Source organism: Lytechinus variegatus, chromosome 6, assembly GCF_018143015.1.
Source record: "Lytechinus variegatus isolate NC3 chromosome 6, Lvar_3.0, whole genome shotgun sequence".
Lineage (NCBI taxonomy): Eukaryota > Metazoa > Echinodermata > Echinoidea > Temnopleuroida > Toxopneustidae > Lytechinus > Lytechinus variegatus.
The window spans coordinates 14,823,360-14,845,995 of NC_054745.1; the positions used below are offsets into that span (position 1 = coordinate 14,823,360).

The 22,636-nt window shown below is 41.6% G+C and overlaps 1 protein-coding gene across 1 annotated transcript in view; it reads right to left on the bottom strand.

Moving 5' to 3' along the window:
- Nucleotides 1-4,775: 4,775 nt before the first annotated feature.
- LOC121417065 overlaps nucleotides 4,776-22,636 on the bottom strand; it is a 45,636-nt gene continuing 27,775 nt past the window's right edge. Inside the window, exons 6-8 of the mRNA XM_041610630.1 lie at nucleotides 13,054-13,242; nucleotides 7,995-8,205; nucleotides 4,776-5,827 (exon numbers count right to left, since the gene is read on the bottom strand). Coding sequence (XP_041466564.1) covers nucleotides 5,316-5,827; nucleotides 7,995-8,205; nucleotides 13,054-13,242 — 912 coding nt within the window. The 3' untranslated portion in view covers nucleotides 4,776-5,315. The remainder of the gene's footprint in view (nucleotides 5,828-7,994; nucleotides 8,206-13,053; nucleotides 13,243-22,636) is intronic.

The window sequence follows — 22,636 nt, forward strand, 5'->3', positions numbered from 1 at the left end:
CTTTTTTCATTATTTTTGTGTTTTTGACACCCTTATCACGTTACGTACGTAACGTGCCCTATCGTGAAAAGGACATCCTTTTTACGTGTTTTTTTGGTCGCGCATGGTATCCACTCGTCAATGTAAGTGGCCCCCCCGGGGTGGAAATCACAATATCAAATGTCCCCCTACTATTTTTGGTCTTTTATGATGGTAAGAAATACATCATTTAGGACGAGATGACCTGACTTTTGGGATGATATCCTTTTTTTTGTTATCAGTATTTGTCATATCAATACCCGCTATAACGTTATCATTGACAAAAAAAAGTTTTATTGCTCAAGCATTCAGCTAAGAGACTGCAAATTGTTGCTAAAATGTCCCGTACGGAATCGCCCAATTCTGCATTTTCTAATTCTGTCTGCCTGAAGGGTAAAGACCTATATTTTGTTTTATTGAAAACGTCCCCCCCCCGATAAATCTGACAATCCTTCTAAATGATAAAAAAAAAGGTTATCATCCCAAAAGTCAGGAGGTGCGATAGCTCAGTCGGTAGAGTGGGGGATTCGTATTATGGTGACCCGGGTTCGATTCCCACTAAGTGCGCTAGTGCCCTTTGGTAAGGCATTAATCCTCAGTACCAGGTCCTTCGGAGAGGACCTTAAGCCGTCGGTCCTCTGGTTGCTTGCTTACAAGCATTCATGCTTTCTTAGCAATCAGGTAAAAAATCACCAATAATAATAATAATTTCCTCCCTTTTATCATTTTTACTCTTTCTCTTTCGTGAACTAACAGTTTTCCTACTCCTCTCCTTAAATCCTCTTCCTTTTTCATTAAAGAAGAATGAAACCATTGGAACAAGATAGCTTGTGTGAAAACAGATAAATCAAAGAAACAGATCAACAAAACTTTGAGAAAAATCAGACAAATAATGAGAAAGTTATGAGCATTTGAATATTGCGATCACTAATGCTATGGAGATAGCAAATTGGCAATGCGACAAAGATGTGTGATGTCACTTGTGAACAACTCTCCCCATTACTTCAGTATATATTTCACTTGAATTGCCTCTTTTATCACATCTATCCATAGATCATGTGTTCTTTCTACATGAGGGCATGTAATACATATTTTTTTAGAATACATCATGGATAGAGAGTTTGTATCATCATAAGAAAAAGCAAAGAGACATTTTGAGGGTATTTTATAGTCCACCAAAGGGAAAGTTGTTCATCAGTGACATCACACATCCTTGTCGCATTGCCAATGGGAGGATCTCCATAGCACTAGTGATTGCAATATTCAAATGCTCATAACTTTCTCATTATTTGTCCGATTTTTCTCAAACTTTCTTTATTCTTATTGTTTGATTTTTTCTGTTTCTACACAAGCCTATTTGTTCCAAAGGTTTCATTCCCCTTTAAGTTCTTTAACTTCCAACATATGCAGTCCTTCTTTCTTTCTCTCCTTAATTTATTACATTCTCCCCCTCCATATTTGTAATCGAGTTGCCTCTCTTTATTTCCAACCCCGACCCCACTTTCTCTTTAAACCCCCCACCCTTTCCTCTTTCTTTAATCAATATCTACCCCCTCATCTCTTGTTCACCCTCTTTCCCTCCCTCTCCAACTTAAAGGTCAAGTGCACCTTAGAAAAATGTTGATTTGAAGCAATAGAGAAAAAAATCAGGCAAGCACAATGCTGAAAATTTCATCTAAATCGGAAGTAAGATAAGAAAGTTATGACATTTTAAATTTTTGCTTATTTTTCACAAAATAGTTATATGCACAATTTAGTCACCTGCAAATGAGAGAATCAATGATGTCCCTCACTATTTCATTTTTATTAATTGTTTGAGGCAATATTTCAATTTTTACAGATTTTAAAATAAGGACCAACTTGACTGAACCATAAAATGTTAAACAATGGTACTTCCACATGTTCAGGGTGAAATAAAACTTTCTTTCACCGGAAATTTGGGAGAAAATCAGAATATTTCATATAATTTAATACAAAAGAAATAGTGCGTGATGTCATCACTTCGCTCATTTGCATACTGACCAGGAATTGCATATAACTATTTTGTGAAATTAGGCAAAAACAAATGTCATAACTTTCTTATTTTACATCCGATTTTGATGAAAATTTCAGCGTTATGCTTGCTAGATTTTTCTAATTTTATTCAAATCAACTTTTTGTTGGGGTGCATAGGCGGCGGAAGTGGGGGAGGGGGAGACGTGCCCCCCTGAATTTTAGGTGGGGGGACGGTCCCCCCTTTTGGGGCGCTTGTCCAATTTTTTACATGTGTCCATCCAAAAATTTCAGGTGGACACCCCCTAAATTATTTGGCTTCCGCCGCCAATGTTGGGGTGGAATTGTCCTTTCATCTGTTGGAGACTGAGTCGGGCTGGAGTCTTTTTTTTCAAGAGGCGCACTCCTCATTATAAAGAAGGCAAGTAGCAATTCCATTTATTTGAATGTAGGATAAAGATTAAATGCCTTGCTCACGCCAGGCAAAGGTGTCATGGCCGGGATCGAACCCCAGAGTTTCAACCATCTATTCAGGCACCATGGATCACTCAGTCACAGCTGGACTCTTTAGAAAACATGTAATACAGCAAAATCAAGCCTCTTACTATGGAAGCTTAAAAGTGCCACCGAGATGTTGAGATAATTATCTTGGGAAGTCGACATCTTGATCGCAAAAGATCAGATGACGAGATCCCGGATCTCATCATGTCGACAAATGTTAGAAGAGATGATCTGATGACAAGATCCCGGATCTCGTCATGTCAACATCTTTTAGAAGAGATGATCAGATGACAAGATCCCGGATCTTGTCATGTCAACATCTTTTAGAAGAGATGATCAGATGACAAGATCTTCGATCCATGATCATGTCATCTGATCATCTCTCCCACGGGATGTAGACATGACGAGATCCGGGATCTTGTCATCTGATCATCTCTTCTAAAAGATATGGACATGGTGAGATCTGGGATCTCGTCATCTGGTCTTTTCACTTGCAAGATATCGACATGACGAGATAATTATCTCAACATCTGGGTGGCACTTTTAAGCTTCCATATCTTACATCTCCCTCAATCTCTATTTAGTGTTTGGATATTACATAATAATGCTACAGAGAACATCAAATAATATTTCTTCAATCATTTAATTTGCATAGTTCAACATGTCATGCCCATCAAATGTAAACTTCGTTATTCACACACAAGCACGCCCACATGCATAATTCAGGCAAAGTCATGAAATTTGATACAAAATGCTGCCTCACTTTTCCACAGGGGCACCATGACATATCTGCCCTTGGAAATATACAGATTAAACATACCGCTCGAACACTCTCAAAAAGTTGAAAATAATGCGGTTAATGATGATTTGCAAGGGAATTCGGTTGATGTGAACATATTTCTCCACGGTTCTATGCCCCTAAACCTTATAGGGGGCATGAGCAGTGACCCCCCCCCCTTCCATGATTTTGATTTTCCATGGAGTAAACAAAGAAAAAGTGAGGAGAAAAAAAAAGATGGAAAAGAGGGGGAAAAAAGGTAGAAACTAGGAAGAAGGATCGGAAAGAGAGATCTGGGGCCCGTTGCAGAAAGAGTTGCAATCAATCGCAACTCTAAAAATCATTCGCAACTCTAAAAATCATGCGCAACTTGATTTTCAACCAATCAACAGTGCGCATTTGGGACTTACGATTGATTTTTGGACTTGGTTTTTAACGCAACTCTTTCTGCAACGGGCCCCTGGGCCCCCGTCTTACATAGAGTTGCAATTGATCTGATCAACCTCAGCGATGGAAAGCCTGCAATGTCCACATCTAAAATACATACTTGTACAAAAAATTCTAGATATGTATATTCATACATTTTTTTTGACAATTCTTGATGTGTTCGCCTTTGCTTACAAAGGACATTTGCAAATTTCCTGTAGAAAAAATTATGACACCAATGGATTTCCAAAGAGTTCTGACTGTTTTCCAAGGACTTCTGATTGTTTTCCATAGAGTTTAATATGATTTGATCAATCATAACAATTTGTAGGACGGGGGCCCTGGGTCGCCCAACTCTCCGTAACTTTTAATTCCATTTCGACAAAAGGAACAGATAGTACCTACATCTGGACTTCATGCAAATCACCACGAGTTAACAACTTACAAGTGAACCTTTTCAGCATTAAGAGTGTTTGGAGAAAGTTCTGTCTTCACCTTGCTTCTTTTTTCTTACAATCAATGATGCTCAATATTTGGAACATCAGTTTGCTTGATTTGAGTGGTGCTATGTCAGGAAATCAAAAAATTGTAGAGTTTAGATTTTTATTCAAAAGACCATTATCTGCACTTAATCATATTATATCTACAAACTGGATAAACACTGAAATGACTGGGAAATTTTGATGCCTAAGAAGACTTGAGGGGGGAGGGGGATCTTGGCTGAAAATAGGTATGACCTCAGCTCGCTTGCTCAAAAATTAACATAGAGGGCAATCTTCAATTTTCTGTTATGTCAAAGCAAAAAAGAAAAAAGCAAATCAGAAGAGGCCTTCATTTTCTATTTCATCAAAGAAAAAACAACAGAAAAAGAAGGAAAAAAGATAAGATGTTGTTATTATTATTTGTTTTGGTGTCATCTGTGCCTGGGAGGCGAAAAGCGAACTGAATCACTATGACCCGCAGGTCTCTCCTCCCGATATTACTGATTGGGGGGAATGCAGGTGTACCACTACACCAGGGTTTCCCCCCTACTCTTATACGAATAGTCCAGTGGGTTCTTTTCCCTTTTCTGTATTTGCAAGTGAAATCAGTACGTAATGAGTTTTCAACAATTTGAGGGTGGTATCATTTCTGTATAAAATCAGAATTGGGGTTTGGTGCTTTGTAAGACAACCTTGGAAGAAGTGTGCAATGAAAGGATTTGCATGGAATTTTATCCATCAAAGTACTGTTTTATCTCACAATTACACTTACAGTCAAAGCACTTCTCAGTCAATCAAAAACCAGGAAAGTTGACAGCTCTGACAAATGAAAATTGTTGATGAAATACTCTCCATATTCAAGCTTTACTGCCAGCACCAATACTGATCGACATCATCACCTGGGCTCCGTAACACAAAGGTTTGCAATCAACCGCTAAGTACCAATCAGGATCATCGTTGCATGCACACTCTGTTTAAAATACTGACCGGGAACCAATCAGTGTGGTTATTTCATATTTGCAATTCACGCAAACCTTTGTATTACAGAGCCCTGCACTTCTTTGGCACATGACAAGCATAGTTGTATTGCTTCCCTGTACACAGAATCGCAACGAGGGTCATGATGGATGCACAGCCCTCTTCCTAAGGTGGATTTCCGCTGACTCAGCCACAGCGTGCAACCGAGAGGTGTCTGGAGCAGTATCTTCATCCATCCTTTGAATCTTCCAGCCGGCACTTCCATCCTGGCCGAAGGAATTCAATGCTGACAACAGCTGGCCACGTTCAGAGGCCTCCACATAGTTCTTGGCAAAGTCCAGGACAGGTCCTTCGAAGGCCACAGGATCGTCCAACAGCCTCTTCTCCAAGTCAGCAAAGACCTTCTGGAGCTGTTGATGCGCTTCGTGTGGTTCATAACTCTGCGTCTCCTCCACATCTTCATCATCACTATCGTCATTGCCTTCGATCATCCCTAAGGCTACTTGCTCTTCAATGGCACTAGAGAGTTCTATCAGGGCCTCTTCCACTTGGATATCGTCAGCAAAAATGACCTCCTTGCCATCAGCAGTGATCTGGATTTCCTTGCTGACAGACAAGGGCTGGTACCATACGTCATCCTGACTCTCTTTACCTGTTATAAGCAAGAGCAATAAAAACGCTTAATATGAAGAAGGGAAGGATATACAGGCAGAAAGATTCAAATAGAAAGACAAGAAAGGATGAAAAGAGGAAATTTAGAAGTATTCTTTCCTTGAAAGTGAGCGAAGTCCTGAAAAGCACTGTAAACCAGACGCGATGAGCTGAATATGGCTTGAGTAGCGATGGTTTGAGTTGTAGCAGGATGAAGTGAAGAGAGGTTACTTGACGTTTCGGGCAGGTTGACTGTCCGTCTTCAAGAACAATAATAATGATGAAGATGATAATACTCCTACTACCTGCTACTATTATTATTATCATTATTACTATTTTATTCAGCATTTCAACAAAATGAAGTTACAAGGTAAATACATGAGTACAGACAGGGAAGAAACAAGGATATATACAGTACAAGTCCAGGTTTCCTGGGAAGGGAAAAAGTAAGACAAATTACTGTAGCCCGCAGGCTTTCCATCCAGACCTGGATTTTTACGGTGACATCCAAGAATAAAACACATACATAAAATTAACATTGAACAATTATAATTCCGTTGTAAAAAACATTTTAAAAATTATACGAAAGAGAATGGGAAAATGTATTTCAACACATCGATGTATGAGTACAACTACTACTACTTGTAATAATAATGATAATAATGATTATACTACTAATAATCATGATATCAGAATTTTTATGTCGCACATAATCCGCCTTGTTAGGTACTCAAGGCCCTCCTTCATATGCAATCCCTGCTCCACTATAAAGCTAACAATGCCAATGCTCACAGATTTTGGACGAACTTCTTCCTGCCAGGACCAATTAACCTCATCCGGATCGAGTGCAGCACATTGTGGATCAATTTCTTGCTGAAGAAAATTACGCCATGGCTGGGATGAAACCTGACTCTAGGTAAGAGCTGTTGTAATGTACATTGTACACTTACTCTAAGATTGTGTTGCAACTTGCAATCAATTGCAAAATCGATTTTTGTCCTGAAATCGTTGGTCAGTCTGCCAATTACTTGCAAATTCGCACTTGAATGCTGGTCTGCTTTTTTCTTGCACCAAGGAGCAAACATTAATTTGCTATAGTTACAATTGCTGTATTAATCAGAAATTAGAAACAGTAATACTTCTTGCGACATCTCTTCACATTACTTGGTCAATTCATTTATCAATCCAAACGTGTGTTCTACATCTCATCTTGTTTATCTAACAGTTTGGTTCAAATGGAGGACAAGCAACATCTGAGAGTTGACGCATGTGAAGATGTTGCAGTCATCTTGGAGCATTGTGGCCCAGTGGATTAGTCTTCTGACTTTGAAACCAGAGGGTCGTCGGTTCGAATCCCAGCCATGACGTAATTTCCTTCAGCAAGAAATTTATCCACACCGTGCTGCACTCAACCCAGGTGAGGTGGATGGGTACCCGTCAGAATTATTTCCTTGAATGCATGAGCGCTGAAAGGCAGCTCGAGCTAAAGCCAGGTAATAATAATAACATGCCTCGGAATAGAATATTTCCAGATAGATGGCACCCTATAAATGCATATTATTATTATTAACAGAGAACCATCAAACGTGTATAACAATGGATCCTTCATGAATTCTCAAGGGGACAGTTTATGAACTCTGAAGGAGTCACTTATGAATCCTAAGGGAGTCACTATTGAGGCCGTTCTCATTACGCTTTCTAAAACTAGTTTACTGGAAGCTGATTCAGGAAACCACTTTGGAAGATCGCTTTGCTAGCGTTCCCACTTGATCACACCAAAGTGGTTTTCAAAATCACTTCACGTAAAGCGCTCTTGTTGCTATGGAAACGCTCTCAGTAGGGTGACACGTTTCGCGCGAAATTCGAAACCGCAGCATAGGCATTCTACACCTGTCGTGTGGAGTAGCGCGCTCAAAATGTGCGAAGATCGCTTCCCGAAGAACGGTTGTGTCCTCACTTACGCTAAAACCACTTTAACGAGGCAAAGCGATCTTGAAAACTACATCGCGAGGTGGTTTTCCAAACTGGTTTGGAAGATCGCTTCCAAGACCGCTTTGACCGTTCTCACTACGCGTTTAACTAGTTTCCACTAAACTAGTTTTAGGAACGTAGTGAGAACAGCCTCTAACAAGACCTTGAGAAGATCCTCCCTGAGTTGCTCTACCCACCTGTAGCGATCTTGGTGAACAACGACCTGAGCTCTGCCGGGAAGAAGGTTCCGCAGTTCTTCCCAAACTTCTTGTACACTGCCATCTGGTGTCGGCAGGGGATGCGTGCTATATCAACATGGCAGCCGCAAAGACCCTGTTCCATGTTAACATTGAAGGTGGTGGTTTGGCCATCCGATTCAACAAGGATTTCATAGTCAACCTCATTCACCTGCAAATCAATAAGTGTGGTTTACTTGTTAAGCCATTCACAACTTTTGAAAATGTGGACAATTGTTCCATTCAGTTCATTGAAGCAAAAGATTGAGTTTCTATTTCCAAAAGGGGCAAGATCCAAATTTTTCCAGAGGTAGCACAAATGTAAGATACATCAACATTATCTATCAAAAATGATCCATCACAAAGCAGTGGTATATTTGTAATTGCTAGCAATTTCAGGAAGGGGGGGGGGGGGTGGTGATTTAAGCATGACTTAGGGTCACACTTAAAGGTCAAGTCCACCTCAGAAAAATGTTGATTTGAATCAATAGAGAAAAATCAGACAAGCACAATGCTGAAAATTTCATCAAAATCGGATGAAAAACAAGAAAGTTATGACATTTTAAAGTTTCGCTTAAACGAGCCAGTTACATCCAAATGAGAGAGTCGATGACGTCACTCACTCACTATTTCTTTTGTTTTTTTTATTGTTTGAATTATACAATATTTCAATTTTTACGAAATTTGACAATTAGGACCTCCTTGCCTGAAGCACAAATGTTAAAATAATAGAATTCCACATGTTCAGGGAGGAATGAAACTTCATTTCATATTACAATGACGAGAAAATCAAAATATTCATATAATAAAATACAAAAGAAATAATGAGGGACATCATCGACTCTCTCATTTGGATGTAACTGGCTCGTTCATATAACTATTTTGTCAAAAATAAGCGAAAATTTGAAATGCCATAACTGTCTTTTTTTACATCAGATTTTGATGAAATTTTCAGTGTTATGCTTATTGAATTTTTCTCTTTTAATTCATATCAAGTTTTTGTTGGGGTGGACTTGTCCTTTAACTACCCAGTTGCATGCGTTATACAGGCATGACCACAGTGGTCAGATCACGCCAAGAGGATGCGCACCACTGTGTATTAATCAATAAAATTGTGCATTTAATACATATCATGTACATAGGATTTAAGTGCCACTTTAAAGCTAAATTATAGTATTTGCAGTAAAACACTAATTTCGTGAGGAAGTCTATAAAACCAATGTTAAGTACCGTAAGTAACGGTGTATTAACCGCACCCCCAACTTAGGACTAAAAAAAAAAAAAAAAAAATCTTCTCACATTTACATGCATATTTGAGGTACGAAGAAACAAAATCTAAGTTTTTAAGATTTCAAAGTATCCAAAGAGATTACCGGTATGCAGAAATATGCTGTTCTTGATCAATTCATCTACAAATGTACGGTCCCGACAATATTGGCAACTTACACACTCGCTCACCTCACAGTCACAGTGTACACACACAGCACTGCCATTACATTGCAAACTACGATACAGTACAAGTCATGCCAGTACATCTTATCAAATTATGATCTGTGTCTTTCCCAGCATAGGAGGAAGAAACATTCACATTTCTTGCATCACAATCTCACAATCACTTTCAGAAATTTGATGTCTTAGCATGAATTTTGGATACGGGATTATAGGAAGGTTCAAGAAACAAAGAAATTGGCATTTTTTCCAGTTGTTTTTTACGGCTTCGTGCCGTCTCTCTCGTGCGTGGTTTACATGGTATCTTATGAAAAGCAAACAGGAAGGAAAAAAAACAAGCTGGCGCGAAACAGGACTTTGAATAGCGCCAGCTTAAGTCGCACTATAACCACATTACAACGCAATCTCTAAGCTCACTCAACTCTCGCTCAGCGGTGACAAAATATTACCGAGTATGCTTGGCGTCTCTTTTAAATTAGCCAGGGAACTTCACTACTTTGAATCGAGAATAAAGTCAAAATTAGTGTCATGAAGGTGGGTGCGTTTGTTATGGACAACATTTAATTAATATTGCAATAATCGCTTCCCATTACCCGCGGCTCATACCCCTCTAAACGACATTGCCTGGGCGGCTACGCCCGGCCACTCGATGTGTTGTGAACTGGCAGACATCGTACATGTACGGGAGGGGTTACGGCGGGCTGGCTTAGACCCGTCACCGTGTATAAACCGCACCCCCGACTTTTGCTTCTACCCCGCCGAGAAAAAGGTGCGGTTAATACACCGTTACTTACGGTATGACTATATCATCTTGGATCTAGATCTGGTACAGTTATATAAACTGAACTTTGTGAAATCATGAAATCATAAAATCTAAGCTGAAATACGATCACACTGAAGATTGCCAACACAGGCACACGCGGGGCAGTGTATTATTATTATTGCTGGAATAAAGACCCGACGGAAGTGACCGAACCAAGCTTATTTTGCTTATTTCTCAGCAATTACACAATTTCTTCAAGAATCCTTTGGCACATATTTTTTATTCATACAAACAGACACTTGGGTGGTCATTATATTAGATTCTGTAAAAAGTCATTTTGAGATCGTTACCAGAACTGCAATTTATCTTTAAGTCATATTTAAATCTTTGTAAAACACTCCCAACAGATGAACTTGATATCACACTGCCAGAGTGCATGGATTATACTTATTCAATTACATTACAAATCTGACACCACAGACCTAACTAAATGAGAGTTGGAGAGGCTATCTAGGTATAGAAAAGGGCAACTTAGGCCATGTTTATGCTTCCACTTTTCAGGCCAGAATCAGCGTTTCCAAACGTGATTAGTCCAAAACACAGTTGCGTCCATGCTTACTTTCATTTAAACGCTGTTTCAAAACGCCGATCCTAAACTCACCAAAAGGTGCGTTTGTAAACGTCGTTTGACCAGAATCAGGCTTTCTGGGGAAGCATAAACAGAACCACGATCGTAAACGTGTTTAAATGACGTCATTTATTACATGCTTCCGGTGAGATGAAAATCCGCGGGCAAATACAGTCGTATTGCTCCATGTTATCTCTACGTAATAACAACAATCGGGAAAACTTTCGAAAAAAGGCGCGCCCAATTTGACCTCGCTTTACGATGCGAAGCCAGCTGGAGATCATGATTTGCTCCGAAAAGTGAAGCATAAACAGCACTCCCAGAACCACGTTTACGATCGGCGTTTTGAATCGACGTTTGAAATCGCTGATTCTGTCCTCGCAATGGAAGCATAAACACACCCTTAATTACTTAAAAGTCTTCCTCCCCAACTGGATCAAGGGCCCCGTAGCACAAAGTTTTGCGATCAATTGCTAACTGAAACGGCCTATCAAGATCACTGTTGCATGAGCGTTTTGCTTGGTAGACCGACAACAAACCAATCAGAAGTGCTCTTTCAAAGAAGTAATTAATCGCTATCCTCTGTGTTACAGGGCCCAGGGGCATTATTCTGAGGTCATTTTATCTTTAAAATATTTTATTTTATCGCTTAAAATGAAATTGGTATTCTAAGATGGCTATTTATCTCTTAGATAGTACAAGTGCATTTTATTAAAGGTCAATAAATTGAAACAATCTCACTCCTTTCCCACACCTCCTGGTGGAATGGATTTCCATTGGTTGAGTGAGATAAGCGAGCTATAAAAGCATGTTTCTAATTGGATATTGATTAAAAATAGGTGTGTCTTACAGAGATAAAATTAAGATAAAATTGTTCTCAGAATACCAATTTGGAAAGATTTTAAGCGTATTTTATCTCACTAATTTTAATGAAGATAAAATATTCTATTTTATCTGAGATGAAATGGATCTCAGAATACCACCCCTGGTCAGAATAAGAAATCTTAAAGTGATTGGTTAACATTGGTTTGACTTTTAAAAAACCTGAGCTAGAAGGCCACACTTGTCACCTGTGTCTGTGATATGTTACAAAAATGAAGCCCTGAAAAAATTGCGTTCGAATATCATTATTTAGTGCTTCAAAAATTGAAATATAAAGTGACCGGAAACACCAACTTAATTTCATCCCATACAGTTATGTGTACTATTTAGGCGTCTATAAGACGCCTATTTACAAAATCGGTGTTTGCCATGTAGTTTTAGCTTTTCATTCTCAATAATGGTTGTTTTCAGGGTTTATTAGTTCTAATACATGCACTTGTACACATGTTTCATCTTGGTTTGAGAATTTTTTAAATCGGCTGCTCACAAAGTTAAACAATACCTTTAACCCTATCTTAACTGTGCTATTTCAGACCAGTATATACTGGGGGGGGGGCTCAATTTGACTCTCCCCCCCCTCAGATCTGGCGACCGAAAATTTGCACACTCATAGAGCTGGATGTAAACTACAAGACTGTATGGTAAAATTTTTTGAAAATCAAGTCTTTATATTCTACTTAATTAATTATACAAAATAAGCGTATGAAATTTACCCTAAATTTAGATTTTTGTGTACCGGGTATGTTTTTGCCTTTAACTCAATTTATATAGCTAGTAGAATGCTAAATTTTGGTTGGAGTATCAATTATTACATTTTAAGAAATATCTACAAAAAAATACAAAAATATAATTTCTTATGCATTTTATTGTCTTTTAAATTCTTATGTATTTCTTTGTTTTTCCAAACCTTTTTTTTCCAATGAACTTTGTAAGGACCATTCTGCGATCATAAATAGCATGAAATAAATCCATTTAAACCACCAAAAGTAAAAATAATAATACATCTCTGATTTATGGCTGAACACACAATTTGCATTGACTTTGTACACAGAATCACGTTTTTGAGCAATTTCGGGTCTGGCATGCACTTGTTGCGTGATTTCAGAACCGCGTCCCCGGGCGTCACAATTTTGGTCTCAAAAGATGCAGAAGACTCGAAAGTAAAGTCAGTGAGCGGCGTGATCAAAAAACTTTGCGCTACGGGGTAGTGATGAAATTTGTTGAAGGGGGGGGGGTCAAATTGACGCCCCCCCCCCGGTTTAATAAGGGGTTAAGTGAAGAAGACAGTATCAATTCACCTTATTCACAACTGTTTCTGTGCCTTCGGATTCCTTAGGGTTCCAAGGAAAGATCACTCGTCCCAGACGATTATTCCCAGCATCGATCAGCTTTCGCACGTAGTAAGAACATAACTGATGAAGTAAGTCATCAATAAGCATCAAAACTGAATACCCCTTGGCCTTCTTCAGCATCTTATTCAATGGCACCTGGGTATAAAGAAAAATCAAAAGAATTTGTTATTACCCATTTTGATTTAAAACAGTGACCAGCCACCCTTAAAGCAACAATAAGTCACCCAAAATGAAATTTGATAGTTTTCATGAGTTTGCAAAAGAACATTCTAAACTTTAAAAAGATGTGCAACTTGTCAAAACTGATTGACAAAAACTAACACGAATATTTGATGGAATACAAATGAAATTCATCAAGCTGAAAAAAAGATGAAAATCCTCATTTTATTGCAGCAGCACTTCCCATCTTTTAACATCTTTTTGGTCTCACACAGCCAGGGTTTGAACTCCTGACCTCCCGGTTGAGAGAAGGACGCTCTACCTTCTTTCTCTTGGTTTTTTTCGGAAATTTCTATATTTTTTTTCTCTCTCTCTTCCTCTTTCTTTTCTTGTAACATATTGATATCAAAACAAGTTGACAACTACTATAATTATGAAAATACTTACCATGATTTTCTTATTTACGAGATAACTGGATATACCCATTTGATTTGATTTGCTAGTTCATTACGATGAACCTGCGTGCCGAATATAGAGTACACAACTTTTCCTGCGCGCGCGCTGCATCTCCCTACCAACGCACTATCCCAAGATCGTCGCGCAATTTGGCGTCCATTTCCTCTCATGAGCCTGCGGGCAAGACATGTTGTCACACAAGGCGAGGGGTAGGAGGGAGGGTTCAAATGGGTATATCCAGTTATCTCGTAAATAAGAAAATCATGGTAAGTATTTTCATAATTTACATCAATAACTGGGATATACCCATTTGATTTGCTAGACCAACACGGATTCAACGTGAAGGGAGGCATGTCTAGACTAAGAAGTGCGTAAAAATAGGGAGATGAAGACACGAAGGCCGTTGCCTTAAGGACAGGGGAGGCGATAAAGCCTCATGTGAAGAAGTCCTTAAGAGCAAGGAGTGAAGGAAAGAGGAGCGTCAAAAAGGCGGACCTCGAGAAGTCGTGAACGACGATTCCAAGAAAGAGCCCAAGAAGAAAGATACTAAGTATCATGGGCCCTCGGCCTAGTGTCAGGAGAACAACATCACCAGCTGACTAGAGCGTAAAATTCGGAATTTGTTGAAAATTTCAACAAGAATCGTGATCGGAAAACTGAAGCTTTTAAGGCTCAGTAAGTGATCAATCGAACAATCTGAGAAGGCGAGATATCTCAGAAGCCTCCGCGTGGGAGAAAGCGCCCAGAATTCGATATCTGTCTCAAATGCGTGAGGGCAGAACATCTGCAGAATTCTGATAGAGAGCTGTGGTAGAACGTTACTAGCGGTCCGAAGGGGACCAGGAACGACGGAGAGTAGGGATTTAAGAAGAAAACCACTCGTAAGGCAGTCAAGGGTCGAGAAAGCGACTGAGTGCCATCCTGTTAATAAGAAATGCCGCGGACCTGCTGCCTATGTAGAATAAAGCAGTCTGGTCAAAACAGCTCAACCGGGCGTGTCAGAGAAACAGCGCGGTACACATCACGACAAAAGTGTGATAGACCGAGTGATCGAGAGAGAACTCAGGATCCCCTTTCTCCCGTACTGATTGAAGCACCCATCTGAGGGTGCAGTGCCCGCGGTGGAAGAGGTGGCTTGGCTCAAGCCACCATCGCCGAGAGAGCCCGTGAGGCTAGGCGGGGGAATCCCTAGCAGCAGCAAGTGTACGCCAGAGGGAGCTGGCGAAAAGTCTCTGTCATGATCTTACGTGAAAGCGACAATCAAGAGATGTTCTAACGAACAGACATCGCCAGATATGATACCTCAACAGTTACGTTCCCAACGGAATCGAATGAGGTAGCAACGGCCCTGTCCTATCAAGTTAGGGACGGAAACTGGCTAAGAGTGTCGATGTCCTCGCTTGAAGAAACAAGCGAAGGAGGAGGGAGACTTGAGGAAAGTAATCACAAAAATTTCCATCAGTCTGCGGTGAGAACCAGTTGTTTATGAAAACAGCCACAAGGCCTGGTCTCTCAGGTGATCGTAAGAGCAAGCACCGCCAGCGCCGGTTGCGGCAGCGTGGAACAATCCGATGTCGGAGAAAAAAGAGTTCCAAAAAGCTGCGGGGGCGGCAAAAATGACGCCCTAAGCAGCGGGGGATGAGCATCTAAGTTTCTAAAAGAAGAACTTCAGTGAAGTAAATCACTTAAAGAAAAGACTCATCCACAGTCGGCCCGAGAAAAAGCGGGTCGTAGTGATCGTGGTTAGGTAGGCATAAGCATACATACATCCACGGTTACATCATCCTCGGTCGTGCGGTGACCATGGCCACATGCATTGCATGGAGGGAGGATGAAAGCAGCATGCGAGGCGACTCGAGTGTGCCGAGTGAAAAAGCTTCTAAATGAGAAGACGGTTCGACAAACGGGCACGGTAAGACATCCACCGTAGACCACTCCACACAAGGAGGAAACGGCGGAGACGCCCGCAAGCTTGACCCACATAGAGGGCAGTCTATAAGATAGACTGTTAGAGCTCGACCGATGGTCTGGCGGCGTACAGTTTGGTGTAAACTCGCCGACCCGGTACGGTGGGTGTGCCCAGAAGGTAGGCATAGAATGCCGACAGAGAAGTCTGGGGCTTTAAACAAGCTTGAGCGCACGTACATAGCCAACAATCTCATGAGATGTACGGCGGTTACTTTCCTCCGAGATGATGCTTACCCGACCGGGAAGGGCTCGGGGAACAGCTGTGAATGTCAACAGGAGGGATATCTAGCATAGAAGAACTTTTAATCGCCGTGACATTCAGATCCGATATACATACTCATAAGTTCGGAGAGCTATGAGATAGTGAGACATACCGCTGAGCGGTGATGGTGCTCATATCGGAGTCGCCCTCTCTTCAGCGGCGATCGCTGGAGGACGGGTGTCTGTACTAGCCCTGACTCTGGCCTTGCAAGAGTAGGAGCTAAGTAAGACAGGGCACCCTTACTTTCGAATAGAAAGTGGGGTTCAGGCCAGAGACCGACGGTCCCGTCGCCTGGGCGGACGGTCCGCGGACGTGATAGGTTGCCCTCTCAAAGCAGCCAAACATTCTCACGAGAGAAGTGCGGCATGCGGTATGTAAGAGATTCTTACCTCCATTCTACGGGCCCGCTTAGGGGGTAGAATGGAGAGAGTTACCGCTGAAGGAGTCGTCGCCGTACGTGAGCTTGACGTAGAGGGCGAATTCGGGAGTACCTGCATAATAAGGGGGAATACCCATGTAGGTAACTCGCCGATGGCTCCCCGGAGTGCGGGTTGGCGAGAGAAGTCTCAATCCGCTCAATACCCGACACCGGCAATAAGACCGCGGCGGTCTTATAATGACGGAGAACACGAGGGTAAGAACCCGTAATGCTCGGGGACGCATAGATGCAGCCTGAACGGATGCAACGTCCAGCCGTCGGTCACCGAGAGCTTGCCGACATATTGATGCTTGAAAGCCGTATGTCGGAAGCACCTGCATAGAAACGGGGGTCACCGTGTAGGTGAACAGCGTTTCAATAAATGCCCGGTGTGAGAGGACAGGTGATTGCTTGAGCCGCACAGTGCTTAGCAGGGCGGCTGAAGCTGATAAGAAGCGTGGGTGAATTACCCGCACTGCTCATGGGGCCTGACCCACAATTATCGGGAGTCTGGTGACATAATGGAGGGCGATGCCCGTATGTCGATAACACCTGTGTATTAGCGGGGATTTCCCTTGCAGGTGCGTGAGCCGGCGAATCATGAAATCGCCGGTGACTCTCCGAGGTGCAAGATGGCGAATGTCTGCTTAACCTGCCCGGTGCTCGACACGGCGGTTTTAGCTGACAGGGAGCATGAGGATAAAGATCCGTGATGCTCGAGGGCGTTCTGTTGTAACATGAAGTTACGACGCCTGGCCATCGGCACAAGAATCAGAAAGAAAGGTCTGCCCGCAAAGCGGGATTAGCGACCTAGACTTTCTTCTTGTTCTTCCTCTTCTGTGCGGCCCCCGCTGGGGGGCAGAAGAGGGTACAATCTTCGGGAGTCTGGCGACATAGTGGCGGGCGACGCCCGTATGTCGATAGCACCTGTGTATTAGCGGGAATTTCCCTTGCAGGTGCGTGAGCCGGCGAATCATGATATTGCCGGTGACTCTCCGAGGTGTGAGATGGCGACTGTCTGCTTGACCTGCCCGGTGCTGGACACGGCGGTTTTAGCTGACAGGGAGTATGAGGATAAGATCCGTGATACTCGAGGGCGTTTAATTGTAACAGGAGGTTACGACGCCTGGCCATTTATTTGAGGGCCGGCGGTTCGTGAGAATCGCTAGGGGCACCTCGGTGTGTTGGATGGCCGGTGTCTGCTTGATCCGCTCGGTTGGTAGTACCGTCGGCTGAAGCAGGCAAGCCTGGGGGTAAAAACCCGCAGTGCTGGAGGGCACTCTAGATTAGCTTGAGAAGCTGAGAGGCCTGGCCATCAAAAGAATCAGAGGACAGACCGCCCGACGGAGCGGGGCTTACGTCTGTGGTTCTCCTCTTCTTCTTTTCTTCTTCTTCGGTTGCTCCGGCGCCGGAGCGGAAGAAGGGACAAGAGGCTGGGCTGCGCCTGTCTTCCTCTCCTTAGCTCTCCCACGGGGAGAGCTAGCCTCCCACGGGGAGAGCTAGCCGAGCGAGAGGAGGCGTCGGCCGAATCTGACGGCGTCAGATTGAATTGAGAGTCCGACACGGTCGGACTCAGGTGCCTCTTCCGACTAGGGGCTGGTAGCCCTTTGCCAACGCTCCCTAGAGGGGTCTTACACGGCATCGAGCCTAGTCTTTGCCGGGTGGAGAGACCCGTGCTCTCCCCCCGGACTTTAGGTGACCCGATGGCCGGTGGGTCTGACAGCCCTAGAGGAGTCGCCGTTTTCTGTACTAGTGCGACGCTCCCCGATAAGGTTCAGGTTCCGGGACGGAAGCCTTGGCCATCACCGTGCGGGCACGTGGTCGCAAATCCACGGTTCCACCCTTATTAAGCGGGGCACGTGAACGCGCGTCCACGGTTCCACCCCTTTGAGAGCCCACGGGGCTCTGACTCTGTTCTCGCTATCTATACTACCTGTGGTGGGGGATAAGACCCCGGTGTCGGGCCCCGAAACAGCAGTCGCCTGAGGCTCTTCAGGAAGAGAGTCCGAAAGGCTCATTATTGCCGTAGGGTGATCTAGCAGTAAGATAAAAAAAAAAAAAAAAAAAACAGAGAAGCAAAGGGGGTAGGGGGGGGGGGGTAACAAACCCCAACCCAGAAGACAAGGACCTCAAAAAGCGGACTTTTGAGAATCAAAAACGGATCTCACAAGGATGATACAAGGTAAAATCCCAGAACAAAGGAAACAGTAATAATTAAGGAATTATTATGAGACACTGTCCCTGAAGACCGTTAGAAAAATTAATTAATTAATTAATTAATTATTTGATTATCACAACAAGAATCTGCTTCCGCCAAATTTCTGAAAAGAAAGAAGGGGGGAAGCATCTAAAAAGAAGAAAACACTAAGTTTTTTTTTTTTTTTTTTTTGTTGTGTCCACCTGTTCAAAAGAAAAAATAATTTTTCTTGAGGTGAGGATCAGCTAAGGAAAAAAGGGGAACAAGATTCCCTTTCTTTTTTTTTTTTTTTATAAACAAGAAGTTTAAGAAAAAAAAGTTTATAAGTCCAGAGACCGGTAGCTGACTTGAAAAGGAAGGGGGGAAAAACAAAGATAGCTTTCCCAAGAAGGAAGGCCGAGTCAAAGGCGACGAACGCTGACAGGAGACGGCTTCCTAAAAAAATGTTTTAAGTATTCTTGTGAAGGAAAGAAAAGAATTTTTTTTTTTTTTTTTAATTAATTGAAGAATTAATCAATTAATAAACACAAGAACAAGGATTGATTGAAACAAAGAACAATCAACTAACTCGAAACAAGAAACAAAGAACTTGAATCGAGGCAAAGGAGCAAGTCAAGAATTAAAAGAATCAATCAATTAATTAATTAATCAATTAACCAATTAATTCAATTAATAAATACAAGAACAAAGGCTTGATTGAAACAAAAGAACAATCAACTAACTCGAAACAAGAGACAAAGAACTTGAAACGAGGCTGGAATACGACGCTCCTGACGTCCTACAGAACCTATCTGTGGAGAAATAAATCAATTAAATTCACGAGTCGTATAAACGAAGAAGTCAGTGAATAAAAAGAATTAAAAGAATTAAAAAGGAGCGAAGACAACGCCCGAGCAGGAAGGCGCGGAGCTATGGGGCGGAGAGAGGTGAAGACAACCCGCCTGTGAGAAACGTATCTTAAAAAAAACTCACGAAGAGGGACAAGAAACGTTAAAATAATATCACGGAAGCTCTGCGCGACGTGATAATCCTATAACAATCTTAGATGAGAGAAAATAAGATTGAAATAAGGGAAGAATTGCACAATAAAGTATCCAAACGGAAAACAGAAATGCAATTTTGAGAGTGTACTTAGCTTGCGACTGCACTCGACCGCAGGCGAAAGTAAAAGAGGAAATGGACGCCAAATTGCGCGACGATCTTGGGATAGTGCGTTGGTAGGGAGATGCAGCGCGCGCGCAGGAAAAGTTGTGTACTCTATATTCGACACGCAGGTTCATCGTAATGAACTAGCAAATCAAATCAAATGGGTATATCCCAGTTATTGATGTAAATTTTATTAATAGGGAAACTATAAATAATGAGCTCTGCTTTTTGAATAGTTTGCCCTTCATATTCTCATCTTATTGATATATCTGTCTCCAATCCAAACATTCAGTTGTATAACATCTGTCTGATTTATTATGGTGATGTATGTATTATTTTATTATCAATGATTTACTGTCTTTTGATGGACGTTACATTGTACATTGTATTTGATATTTTATGAGATATGAAAATAAACCAAATTAAACTGAACCAACTGAGCCAACACACCGGTCTAACTGAGCCAACACACCAGTCTAACTGAGCCAACACACTGGTGTAACTGAGCCAACACACTGGTGTAACTGAGCCAACACACTGGTGTAACTGAGCCATCACACTGGTCTAACTATAAAGCCAACACACCGGTCTTACTAAGCCAACACACCGGTCTTACTGAGCCAACACACCGGTCTAACTGAGCCATCACACTGGTCTAACTAAGCCAACACACTGGCCTAACTAAGCCAACACACCGGTCTAACTGAGCCAACACAGTGGCCCATACTTGCCAACTTTAGAAGAAAAAAAAGAGGAATCCATTTTTCACGCAGAGTAACGAGCGTGTGACATTTTGCGCGGGAAGGGTCTGGGGGTACCCCCCTGCCACGGTTAGAAATTTTTGGAATTTTCGAACATGAAATGGGGGGCTTTCCTTCACTTTTGAAGTGCCTTTTACCTGTCCACAAAGAAGAAAAATATCTTAATTTTGTCCCAAAGTAATGAAATATGAAACAGGAAAATCAACAGGATTCATTTCATGAAATTGTACCATATTTTTTTACTTCAAAAACATGTATTTCCATTACAATAATAACTGGATATTTCTCAGAATACTCCTTGTATTTCTAAATAATTTTGACTTTATTTCACGAAAACAGACTAACAGTCTAAATGCATATGAAACTTACACATGAACTTATTATGCAATTGCAAATGCACCGGTACGGTACACACTAACCCAGGGAGCTCCGACCCGGGAAGCGGGCGGGCCGCGACTGGGCTCGGTACCGGTACTCAGTCACTGCCCACTGCACTCATGCACTGTCTGTATAACGATCGGAATCACAGTCACAACTCACATTCACAATCCAAACGACGCATTGGCGACGGTATCCAGTTTCCACACACTAAATTTGTAATTTTGGCTTCAAAATTTCACGGAAAACTATATCCTTTGGCCATTAATCCGACGATCGTTGAGCTGGATCTTACGTTTGCACACGTATGCACTTGCAGCGCGGTAACCCACGGAGCTCCGGCCCGTCGGTAATCCGGCACAGGCCGAAGCTCCCTGGGTTAGCAGCGAGGTATACTCGCGCTCGCGACGTCGCAGCATGCATTGTATTTGCATGTGTTGTCGCTCTAGCTGTGTTTGCACGCGCTTCTGCAATGTGCGCGCCATGTGAGATAGGCAAAGTGAAAAACTACGTACAAGAGTGTGTTCAGTTAGTGGAAAATAATGCTATTTGGGATATCGCGATATCCAGGTGTCCGCAAGCTTCAGATTGGTCTAACCTTCGCTCCAGCCATTTTTTCAATATTTACAATGTAAAAATTAATGAAAATCGGAATTATGGAGTTGATATTCGTAATGCGGAATTGGCAATAAAAAATCGAGATGATTCCGCCAAAATCGGAATGGTTGGCAAGTATGGTGGCCTCATATTAAAGAATAAGGAGAAAACAAGGTTTGAAGTCTGTGGTTCACCCAAAGCTTGAGATGTGCACACTGTGCTATTTCAATAAAACATTCAAGCAGTCCAAAAAACAAGTGGAACGCCTCAGGCAGTCTCGCCTGCAATACGCAATTTGATATACTGTAGCAGCAGTACTTATTACTTGATTACCCTTATGTCGATGTTTCATGAGCTAGATCCATAAACTTTTTAAGTTATGATGCCAATTCAAAACATACACCTAACACGGCCAGAGTTAACTGACCTTTATGATCTTGGCCATGTTCCTGAAATGTGCACAGTGTATTCAGGGATACATTGCTGCTCTTATGTCCAAGTTTCGGGCAAGTCCAAGAATTTGCGCGCATTACGTATGGGACATTTCAGAGGCTTTAATGACCTGAAAAATAGTGTTAAATGACTTTGATTAGATTGAATACCCTCATGATGGTAGACATCTAGGAAAAGAATACCGGTAATCATGCAAAAAATGGTGACATTTGACCTTGACCTTTTAGAGGGAAAAGATGGGCCGTTACGTATGGGACGCAGAAAAAAGACAATTTTTGAAACATTTTTTTCAAGTTGAGAATTCTCTGAAAGTATTTCATTTGACAACTTGTAACTTACTGTGATAAAATTCACAATACTCTAGTATATCTAAGGCAAGTTTCATGTCATAAGCGAAATCCCTCTAATTACAGACTCTAATTAAAGAAATTAATGACATGTTACGTATGGGACAGTTACGTATGGGACATTTTGTCCCCATAGAGAACGTACACAATTTTCCCCATAATTCAAAAAATTGAAATAATTTAAAATATGGAAATAACAAAAGAGTTTCAGTCTTTTAAAATGTTCTATTGAGACATATTTGATATGACTGAAGAGGAAATTAGCCATTTCAACATTTTTTTTTCTTGTTTTTCATGGTTTCATGAATTTCTTATGTATTTCTATTGTTTTTAGTTTTTTCATATTTTTCCATTTTCACAAATTTTTTGTTTCAATTGCTTTCATTA